Consider the following 10,397-nt stretch of genomic DNA (forward strand, 5'->3'; position numbering starts at 1 on the left):
TGTAATTTTTTTTTTTTTTTTTTTGCCATCATAGTACAAGATTGACTCAAACAAGTTAATGCGAAGAAATATCGTTTACATAGGTAATCAACCTCGAAACCGAGCGAACACGACGTGCAAGGTTATCGGTTTTACCATTCTGCGCGCGAGATATGTAGAATAAGGAAAAAGAAGCAAACTCCTCTATGTCCTCCTTGATCTCCTCCAAATAAGGCGTAAAGGCTGGCCACTCTGCAGGGGAAGACACCATCTTCACCAGATCAGAGCAGTCAGTAAGACCACATGCTGATGATCGGCTCCAATCATACAACGCATAGCCCATATGAAGGCTTCAACCTCCGCATGTAGGGGTGAGAGACTCCGACGAAGATTGGATGCCCCCATAGTAGTATCCTCCCCCATGGGCGAAGAGCAGAACCATCCTCGACCCGCAAATTGATCTGTTGCTTTCCACGAACCATCAACAAAACATAAATAGCTCAACGGGGACCTAGGAACCATAAGTATTCTGCCACCACTAGGCCCAACGGGAGATTAGGAGCCAACTCTGAAGTCATCTCCACCGTTTGGGCCAAAAACCATGCCTTGGATTCATCAGTCGCTATATGCAAAATCGCTAGTGGATTTGAATCCAAATTATTGAATAATTTATCATTCCGAGATTTCCAAATATACCACAAGATCCATGGAAACATATCTTGATCTGTAATCTGGCCACACCGCCAAAATAGAAAATTCATATTGTTAAACAGAGAATCAGAGGGAAAGATTTCTGGAGCTGTTGGAAACTGTGACAATGCCCAAACCTGTTTGGCAGGAGGACACTGAAAAAGAACATGATTAATTGTCTCCTCAAGGGAACCACATAGGCCACACTCAGCATCATAACTCATACCACGCTTCCGCAGATTAGCTGTGACCGCCATGCAACCTGAGAGAACTTGCCACATGAAATGTCGGAGCTTCGGGGGACATCAAATTTTCCAAACAAAGGCCTGTAAAAGAACGATATCAGGTCCTATTACAGGAAGACCAGGTGAAACCGTCAAAGTATACCGAAGGATGTGATATCCGGATTTAACCGTATACTTCCCTGATTTAGTAAAGTGCCAACCTAACAAATCCGGTCGATCCAGTTGTCGTAGCGGTAAGGCTGAAATAATAACAACATTTTCCGGCACAAACGTAGCCAAAAGCTGAGCCATGTTCCAGGAGTTTGAACTCGTGTCAATAAAAATTTTAACACAAAGCGCAGGGTCGAAAGACGTCCCTATGCGTAATGCTGGTCTCGGGCATTGGTGTGTAATTGTTTTAAAACAAAAAAATATAAAGATATTTACTAGTTTGTTTTGTTATATATTTTTCTTAAATTTTACTCACATTCTTTTTAACTTCATTTATATGTGCCAAAGTATCTTTCTATTTATATACATAACTAAAAAACTACAGGAGAAAGAAACAGAAAATTTGTAATATATGACTGTTGTTGAATCTCTTACTACACTTGTCCAATAAAATATAAACGAATTCACACTATATCTACAAAAAAAAAAATTAAATCAACATATACAGAAGAAAAAGGTTCTATTTCAATTGTGAATAAAAATCATATATGGAGTACTCTTCTTCATGTTGATATATGTTACATTATATCGCCATTTTTATCAATAGTTCTTTTACATTCTCTTATATTATAAACCAAAGTACCTTAATCGAAAAATTCTACTTATCAAACTATATAAAAATATCGTTTTCTATGATACGATATTTAGAACAATTTTTCAGAAAAAAAAGTTGATAACAATAAAACTACTTAACCAATGTAAGGTATGAGGAATAACAACTAGTCTAAACATTATAGTTCTTATCAATTAATCACAGTTACAAATCGATGTCCTCTAGATAATGAATTAAAATCAGCTTCACACACCCTTAAGCTTGACATAGCTTTCTCAAGGTAATGGAGATTCTTCGTTTCTGATCAATGTCTTCTCCTTGCCATACCTGAAACCCATGCTGCTTTCGGTTAATCTCGTGTTTCCATTGATACCGAGCTTCTCCAGACATGAGAATAAGAGATCCCGGGTTCAACAAAACATCTACGTATTCTTCTTCTTCTTCTTCCTTTTCTACGGGACTGAACCGCATCACGCAAGGTGATTCCAGAGAGACAATGGCAATTCCATCTTCAAAACGCAGCAGATCAACATGTGCACAAATCCCCTGTTAAAAAGAACATTGCCTTGTCATATTATGTTTGATTTAATGTCTGAATATTCCATGACTGATACTGTTTTCACCCATTATGCAACTCTCTTAAACTATGTAATTGTAATGCCTCAATAAACCTTAACAAGCTTTCTAGCTTTTGCAATATACCCTGATAAAAAGATCATCCAGTTTTTTTTTTTTGCATTTGGCATCTAAATGCTGTCTTTGACAGTTTGAGTTCTTATTAGCTTTCACTAATTGTCCAAAATCTCTTAAACCAATTTGATTGTAATGCTCCAAGAAACAATAACAAGTTGTTACTCTATTGGTTTCTTCTAAAATTGTATGAAACATGTCTTTGCAACTCTTAAAACATCTAATTCTAGACGAATCTTTGAGACCTTAACAAGCTGCTCGTTATCTATTGGTTCCTGTAGAAAAGAAGTGAAACGTGACGTACCTCACCTGGTTGGTATAAATTAACAATAAGCTGGTCGAACAGAGGTTCTCTCCACAGTAAATCAGTAGGCAACACCCGAAGATCAACAGATTCCACAGTCTCACGGATGAGATCAGATAGTTCTACTGCCCATGAAGGGAGATCACCAAATCTCATCGCCTTTCCCAAAAAAAAAAAAAAAACACACAAGCTTAAGTTTCTCTGTTTATGTATCATCTTCTCATATATCAAATCCAAGAAGCATCACAACTAAAACCCAAAAAGTATGGAGCGTCCCAATTTTTCAAAAAAATAAACAGAAACCATTCAATTTGGCTCCACGTGTTCCCAATCACTTCAATTAGGAAACAAAAACCGCATAGGCAAAAGATAAATGAAGAACAGTAAGATCAAGGCAAATCAACGAAATAGGTGATTGAGGAGGTTTGGTACCTGGTTAATCGAATCTTCAACGAACCAACCTTCTGCAGAAATTTTAAATAAAGAACAAAATTTAGCGAACAAGAATTAGAATATGGAAACCAAAGAAGAGCCAAAAAGATACCCTACCGCTGAGAATGGCGGAGAGCAAAACAGACTGATGAGCGATAGAGAGAAAGTTTCTACAGAGCCATAATCCATTGATCTCCTCCACTCGCTCCCACACCTTCGTATCTCCGATTGCTTGATCGTCGTCATCGGACGAATCTCCAAACGCTGCTCTCAAATTCTCTACTTCTGCTTCATCGTCCATTATTGAGTTATTCTTTGGGCTCCTTCTCGTTATTTATAATATGAAATCCAATAAAAGCCCAACTCTTTTTTATATATTAAATTTTTCAATCCAAGTTGGCCAAAACATACCTAAAATTATAAAATTAGGAAGATTCTTTTGCTAATACGAGGAACAAGAAGAAGATAAAATATATGAATTAGTGGACACCAAATAGAACTAAATCCTAAAGATCATTGTCAGTTTCTTTAGATTGAATAATCCTCTTGTAGATGGACATGGCGAGCGGAAGAATGGCCATCAAGGCAAGCTGCAACTGATCTGAGCTGCTGGCTCGAACACTGAAACGCCCAGTCCTCTTGGTGTCAAGACTTGCAACACCTGTTAACTTTGTTTGTCTTCCTATAGATACTTGAGATCGTATATTGGCTGTGGCGGTTAAATCATCTTTCGACATGGTTAGAGACAGTCCCGCATGGGATTGGTTTTGTCCTATTGGAAAATCAGCTTCTCTAAGTCTGGCCTCGAGGTTTGCTTCAGAAGCTGTATCTCCTCCTTGTGATCGCATCGTCCCTCCATTTCCCACGAGGACAAGCCTTTTCCCGACAGCCATCTGTTTCTCCATTTTAAAACCAAAAGGAATGTTCCCGTCAATGAATGCAACTAACCCTCCAATAGTCATCTTCCCCCTCTTTGAGTCTTTAAATTTGGTTTCTCCTTTCAACAAATACATTAGTTGCTCACTTCCTTGGATTAAAAGCCCTGCCATGGTAGATCCATTGTCCCCGTGCTTAGCACAGATAGACGAGTCTAGAAGGATGTTGAACTCTTTCTTGTCCTTTGTCACTTGGGCAGTAACTGCGGCCGGGAACCGTTTAGCTACGGCAAGGCTCCTTTCTGCGATAACACAGTCAAGTCCACAATCAATTACCCTTTTTTGTTGGTTATATATGGTATGGTTTGGTCGTATAAATAGTGAAGTGAGTGATAAAAGAGAATTTGACCAGAATGAATTTGTGAGTGAGTGTGTGTGTTTTGATGTGGTAAAGTTAAAGATTTGACCAGTTTTGGAGTCAATCTCCTAAAAAAAGGCAAGTAGAATCTTACCTCCTTATCTGTACAGATAGTCAGATACGTGCTTCTGTATTGCCCAAGCGGGGGAGCTAACTCTCTCTTTCTCTTTTTGGACAATTATATAAAATGCCAACTTTTTTTTTTCTAAAACAAAAAGAGAAATACTTATTAAATACATTATTCTCCACAACTAAACTATACCATATCAGAATATTTTATCCAACTTGGTTTCACCAAATACAGTAGTTTTAGTTTTCAAAGGTTTCTACTAAATATAATTACTATAATTCAGTTATTTTTTTAAAAATTAAATCAGCTGTAATGTGTACAAGTATTATTGTTTAATTGAAATATTGTGTGTATATATACATAAAAGCTTTTGCTATATGTTTTTTGTTTGAAAATTTTAGAAGTTATTCCAAGGAATAACTTAATTTTTATTAATTAAAAACTATGAAAAGAAAAATTTGTCGTATGCATTTATTTTAATGTTTAAAAGAATTATGGATAACAAAAATATCGTTATATAGATCAGATATAATATGCAAAACTACAAAGTTGTAACGTTTAATCTTAAATCTTATTTTTTTGTCGAGAAGTATTTTCCTTGATTATGGGATCGAAATTGTCGTATTCGTTTTTTTTAGTCATCTAGATTTATTATTTATTGTAAATTATGAGAATTGTTGTTGTATGTGTTTATAACTTTAAAATAAGTTTAATCATATATTGAAATTAATATCAAAAGTATATGTAATATACTTCTTTACATCCATTAACAATGTATGCAAATATCTATATTATCCAACAATTAATTTATGATTAATGTATTTATTTCTGAAAAATATATAAATATTCCGATTTCAAATCTGGAAAACCGCATAGCAGCAACAGTATTGATGCAAAATTTAGATTGTTAATTATGTAAGTGTAAAAGGTGGAATATGGTATTTTATAAATTTGACACGTAATGTAAAAAAATTAAACGCACAGATAAAAAAATAAAATTAAAAAAAAAAGTAAGCAGGTTATAAATTGACCTTCTCAGTAATCATTTACATGAAATCTCTCTGATTTTTTTTGTTCTCTCTCTCTCTCTCTCTCTCTCTCTCTCTCCTTTCTCCTATCTCTAATCTCCTGTTCTCTCTTCTCTCTCTCTCGGGAGAAACCAAAGCGGTTCTTCTTCTTGGATCAAGGCGAAGTCAAGGCGGAGAAAGATAAGGTAAGGGAGGTCGTGAGATATGGTTGAGACGAGACGTAGCTCTTCCGCTTCCAAGCGTTTCTGTGCTTCTTCTTCTTCCCCTGAAGCGTCTTCATCTCCAAGGCCTAACAAGCGATCTAAGGTCAAGATCGATGCCGCTGCTGCTTCTTCTCTTGAACCTGTTCGTACTTTTTTTTCTTTTTATTTGAATTCAAGATTGTTTTTTTTTCTTTTTCTTTTTGCTTCTGGATTTTGAATCTGGGGTGTTCGTTCTTTTGTCCGGGGATCTGATTTGTTTTTTATTTGAATTTTGGAAACCCTAGGCGGCGGCTGAACCGGCTGGTTCCTCTTCAGCGAGCGAGGTTCCGATCGAGAATCAAGTACCGGCTTCGGATCCTGGATCGGAATCTGGAGAGCCGGAACTTGGATCCTCTGATCCACAGCCTATGGATGCGGAGAAGCCTGTTCCAACTGATGTGCCGGTGATTGAGAACTCTCCTGAAACCGACGCTAATCCTCAAGTCGAAGTCTTGGCGACTCCTACCATAGCAGGTTTTCACTTCTTCCTCCACGATGTGAATTTTCTAAATTTAATCTCCTTTCTTATGTTTTGGTGTTTCTTTTGGATCTAGCTGAAGTGGCTACCGATGCTGAGAAATCCAAGGCGGCCAAGAAGCGTGCTTCAAAGGCTCCATGGGCGAAGCTACTTTCTCAGTATTCTCTGGTGGGTCAAACATCGTGATCACTTCGGTGTATTGTCTAAAAGTCTGCGAATTGCACTTGAGAGTTTGGCAGTTTTCAATAAATGGATTTTTTGAAGGAAAGATCTGTTTTTTTCAGAGTTTTGTTGTCTGCATGTCTAGTTCTTGCCTTGTTTTGGTTCTCTATGTTCTTTTGTTCTTATTTTTATTTTATTTTTGTGAATTTAGTTCTTTTGTTCTGACTATAATTGGGTGTTTCTTTTCTATGTCAGAATCCTCACCGTATCATGAGAAGCCCTGTGTTTACTGTTGGACGCCGGGGATGCGATTTATCTATCAAAGACCAATCTATGCCTACCACCCTTTGTGAATTGAAGCAGTCTGAGGTAATCCCATTTTTAATTCGCTCTTACTGGCCAAAAGTGGAAAAGTCTTTTGCTTACATAGTCCCTTGCAGCCTGGTGGTCCAACAGTTGCATCCCTGGAGATTATAGGGAATGGAGTTCTTGTTCAGGTCAATGGCAAGTGTTACCAGAAAAATGCTTGTGTTAATCTGAGGGGTGGTGACGAGGTTGTCTTCAGCGTTTCTGCGAAACATTCTTATGTATCCTTTTCTGGAGTTGCTTGGAATGTTATCGATTCATTCTACATGATTTATAACGTTTTTGTCATTTAAATTCAGTGGCTTTTGGTAACATTTTCTTAACCATTTTATAGATATTTCAACCTATTAAAGATGAAAATCTAGCTGCTCCCGACAGATCTTCTTCGTTGAATATATGTGAAGCTCGGGGTTCCCCTCTGAAAGGGGTTCATGTCGAGACAAGAGCAGGAGACTCCTCAGCTGTTGATGGGGCCTCTATATTGGCATCTCTATCTAAGTACCGCAACTTCCATCTTCTACCGCCAATTGCTAAAGCTGCCAAGAGGCAGCAAAATCCAGAGGTTCCTGTGGTACCTTCCAGTTGCAATGATTGCATCTCGGATACTGACATGAACGATGCTGATAGTAACAATGACCAAGCTGCTATTGCTGCTGTGGAGAAAAATGCTGCTTCAACCTCTTGTACTGCAAATGAGAATCTGAATGTCGATGGCAGTGGATTGGATCCTTTTCAAGAAGCTGATGGTGGAAATGTTCCTGGTTCTGGTTATGAAATTAGACCAATTATGCATCTTCTGGGGGAATCTTCTTCATTTGATATAAGGGGCAGCATCTCCAAATTGCTGGATGAACGAAGGGAAGTGAGAGAATTCCTTAGAGAATTTGATCTTTCATCAACAATATCGACTAGACGCCAAGCGTTCAAGGATAGTCTGCGAGGAGGAGTACTTAATGCTGAAAACATAGAAGTTTCTTTTGAGAACTTCCCTTATTTTTTAAGGTATGGTTGCTAGATATTTTGTTACATTTCTGTCACACATCTTGCGTTTGATGGTTTGATGATTTATAGCTAAAATATATATTGTCTCAGTGCCATGACAAAGGATGTTTTGATAACATCGATGTTTGTCCATATGAACGGTGGAAACAAGTATGCAAAGTATGGATCAGACTTGACGACAACTTGTCCCCGTATCTTACTCTCTGGGCCAGCAGGTATGAGGCTTCATCAGCAGTCTTTCTACTTTTTGTTGTGTCCATTCCTTTCGCCAGGTTTACCTTAGTATACATAAGGTTTAAGATAACTATTTTTCTTACCATGTTCACCTTATAAAATATTTTTAGGCTCTGAGATATATCAGGAAATGTTGGCAAAAGCGTTTGCTAAAAATTTTGGAGCCAAATTGATGATTGTTGACTCTCTTTTGTTGCCTGGGGTAATCTTCTCCTCTTTATTTTTTCTTTTGTGTTTCTTTTATTGACAGACCTAAGTCACTTAAAAGAGAGTAAAATGAGTTCCATGAACAGGATCTATATACCTAGTTACATGGATCCAAAAATATTATTCTAAAAGAATATAAATCCCAGTAGACCAGTCAGGAGATGTGACAGCTTATATTACTACTAGTATAAATAGCATCTGTTGTTTTATTTGTTAAAATATTTGTCATCTTAAGCAAGTAGGTATTAACTGGTAGTGCTGTCTTTTGGTCCCAGATAGCTTTGATGCTATACGTGTCACAGAGCCAACTCCGACATTGTTTTCAACATCCCTGTGAAGTCATAAATTTTCTATTGTTTTTCAATGGATTCAGGGATCACCAGCCAGGGAAGCTGAATCTTCTAAAGAAGGTTCTAGGCGTGAAAAGCTATCTATGCTTGCTAAACGAGCTGTTCAGGCTGCACAAGCATTGCAGCATAAGAAACCAACTTCAAGTGTTGATGCTGATATAACAGGTGGCTCAACATTAAGCTCTCAGGCTTTACCAAAGCAAGAAGTGTCAACTGCAACTTCTAAAAGTTACACATTCAAAGCAGGCATGATGTTTTTTTTTTAATCATCTGATTATTCACCTTCTATTGATGTACCACTCTTCCTGTTTTATTGAACAAGCACTTTAATTATTTTTAGGTGACCGAGTAAGGTTTGCAGGTTTTTCGTCTTCTGCAGTTTCTTCTCTTCAAGGCTCACTAAGGTATTGTGTTCACATCTGCTGTAAACGTTGTATTTGGAACTTAAATCTTACTATTTCTCTGCTATATAATATAGGGGACCGTCTATAGGTTCCCAGGGAAAAGTACTCCTTGCATTTGAAGACAACTCTGCTTCAAAAATTGGGATTAGATTCGATAGGCCTGTACAAGATGGCAATGATCTTGGTGGCCTCTGCGAAGAAGAACATGGGTTTTTTTGTGCTGGTAATTGGCTGGTTGTTATTTCCAACTCTACCTTACTTAGAAAGTGAGTTTTATTAATATCTTTCTTTGTGTGCAGCTAGTTCACTTCGGTTAGATGGTTCTTCTAGCGATGATGCTGATAAACTTGCTGTTAATGAAATCTTTGAGGTACTTTTCATAAGTTATGGTAGAGTACCATTTATGGCTTTATAGCTACATGATTGTTAACTTCTTCATTGGTAACATAGGTCGCATATAGTGAGAGTGAAGGAGGGTCATTAATATTGTTCCTGAAAGACATTGAGAAATCTCTCGTGGGGAACAGTGATGTGTATGCAACTTTGAAGAGCAAGCTCGAGACTTTACCGGAAAATATTGTTGTCATGGCCTCACAAACCCAGTTGGACAGCCGAAAGGAGAAAGTAAGAAACTTATCTAATCTTCTCTATTTCTCTTTTGGTATCTTTCTGTTGGTTTTGATTTGTTTATCTGTATAGTTAATTAGAGGTTTAATGGTTCATTTTCAGTCCCATCCTGGAGGTTTCTTGTTTACTAAGTTTGGTGGCAACCAGACAGCATTACTGGATCTTGCATTCCCGGTATGATGACCTGACTTATCTTGAGTTATTTTCTTTTCTCGAAGTTGTAGTGTACCTAATTTTTTCAATCTTGAATGGTAAGGTCCATCATAGTCATCTTAGGTCTTTTGTAGATGTTGAAAATGATTTTTCATATTATCTGCAGGATAATTTTGGTAAACTGCACGATAGAAGCAAAGAAACGCCTAAATCAATGAAACAAATAACTCGACTGTTTCCTAACAAAATCGCCATCCAGTTACCTCAGGTTGATACCTTTACTCATTTCTTCTTGTCTGGGTAGATATATTGTTTTTTCTTTTTTTCTTTTTTTTTCTTATGCTCTTAAGACATACACAGGATGAAGCTTTGCTCTTGGACTGGAAGGAGAAACTCGAACGTGACACCGAGATTTTGAAGGTTCAGGCTAATATAACCAGCATCCTTGCAGTGAGCATCTTCTAATCGAATCCTTTAGCAATTGTTCCTGGTTTCCTTTTCTTGTTTTTGTCTTTTGCTTATGTCTTTGTTAATGATGGTTACAGGTCCTCACCAAAAACCGACTTGACTGCCCTGACCTTGGAACCTTGTCCATCAAAGATCAAACTCTTCCATCTGAAAGTAAGCCTCTTTCACTTGCTTTATTCTTTCTTTATGCTGTCTCTTAGTAAGCCGTCA

At 37.4% G+C, this 10,397-nt stretch overlaps 3 protein-coding genes across 4 annotated transcripts in view; 1 reads left to right on the top strand and 2 right to left on the bottom strand.

The window, feature by feature from the left end:
* LOC104707846 (uncharacterized protein P8A3.02c-like) lies at window positions 1,715-3,439 on the bottom strand. Its single transcript, XM_010424278.2, has 4 exons — window positions 3,221-3,439; window positions 3,104-3,135; window positions 2,672-2,830; window positions 1,715-2,223 (listed from the first exon to the last, which is right to left on the bottom strand). Exons 1-4 carry the CDS (start codon window positions 3,402-3,404, stop codon window positions 1,933-1,935), a joined length of 666 nt encoding a protein of 221 aa, XP_010422580.1. The 5' UTR covers window positions 3,405-3,439; the 3' UTR covers window positions 1,715-1,932.
* Window positions 3,457-4,487, bottom strand: LOC104707847 (translocase of chloroplast 159, chloroplastic). Its single transcript, XM_010424279.2, has one exon. The coding sequence runs from the start codon at window positions 4,150-4,152 to the stop codon at window positions 3,610-3,612; it is 543 nt and encodes a 180-aa protein (XP_010422581.1). The 5' UTR covers window positions 4,153-4,487; the 3' UTR covers window positions 3,457-3,609.
* Window positions 5,542-10,397, top strand: part of LOC104707848 — an 8,143-nt gene continuing 3,287 nt past the window's right edge. The window contains exons 1-17 of one of the 2 annotated variants that reach the window (XM_010424280.2): window positions 5,542-5,839; window positions 5,982-6,210; window positions 6,291-6,382; window positions 6,632-6,745; window positions 6,817-6,963; window positions 7,077-7,744; window positions 7,835-7,959; window positions 8,089-8,180; window positions 8,559-8,781; window positions 8,876-8,939; window positions 9,014-9,162; window positions 9,239-9,309; window positions 9,390-9,563; window positions 9,669-9,740; window positions 9,886-9,987; window positions 10,080-10,169; window positions 10,265-10,340. In XM_010424280.2, coding sequence (XP_010422582.1) covers window positions 5,699-5,839; window positions 5,982-6,210; window positions 6,291-6,382; window positions 6,632-6,745; window positions 6,817-6,963; window positions 7,077-7,744; window positions 7,835-7,959; window positions 8,089-8,180; window positions 8,559-8,781; window positions 8,876-8,939; window positions 9,014-9,162; window positions 9,239-9,309; window positions 9,390-9,563; window positions 9,669-9,740; window positions 9,886-9,987; window positions 10,080-10,169; window positions 10,265-10,340 — 2,629 coding nt within the window. In that variant the 5' untranslated portion in view covers window positions 5,542-5,698. The remainder of the gene's footprint in view (window positions 5,840-5,981; window positions 6,211-6,290; window positions 6,383-6,631; window positions 6,746-6,816; window positions 6,964-7,076; window positions 7,745-7,834; window positions 7,960-8,088; window positions 8,181-8,558; window positions 8,782-8,875; window positions 8,940-9,013; window positions 9,163-9,238; window positions 9,310-9,389; window positions 9,564-9,668; window positions 9,741-9,885; window positions 9,988-10,079; window positions 10,170-10,264; window positions 10,341-10,397) is intronic. The other variant, XM_010424281.2, reaches the window with a different exon arrangement.

Source organism: Camelina sativa, chromosome 8, assembly GCF_000633955.1.
Source record: "Camelina sativa cultivar DH55 chromosome 8, Cs, whole genome shotgun sequence".
Taxonomy (NCBI): domain Eukaryota; kingdom Viridiplantae; phylum Streptophyta; class Magnoliopsida; order Brassicales; family Brassicaceae; genus Camelina; species Camelina sativa.

Excerpts from the sequence above, each read along its gene's own strand:
- LOC104707846 (XM_010424278.2), bottom strand. The coding sequence starts at position 3,404 with ATGGACGATGAAGCAGAAGTAGAGAATTTGAGAGCAGCGTTTGGAGAT. Across the intron at positions 3,136-3,220 it reads GCTCTCCGCCATTCTCAGCG|AAGGTTGGTTCGTTGAAGAT; the intron begins GTAGGGTATCTT and ends AAATTTCTGCAG. Across the intron at positions 2,224-2,671 it reads ATTTATACCAACCAGGTGAG|GGGATTTGTGCACATGTTGA; the intron begins GTACGTCACGTT and ends TCTTTTTAACAG.
- LOC104707847 (XM_010424279.2), bottom strand. The coding sequence starts at position 4,152 with ATGGCAGGGCTTTTAATCCAAGGAAGTGAGCAACTAATGTATTTGTTG.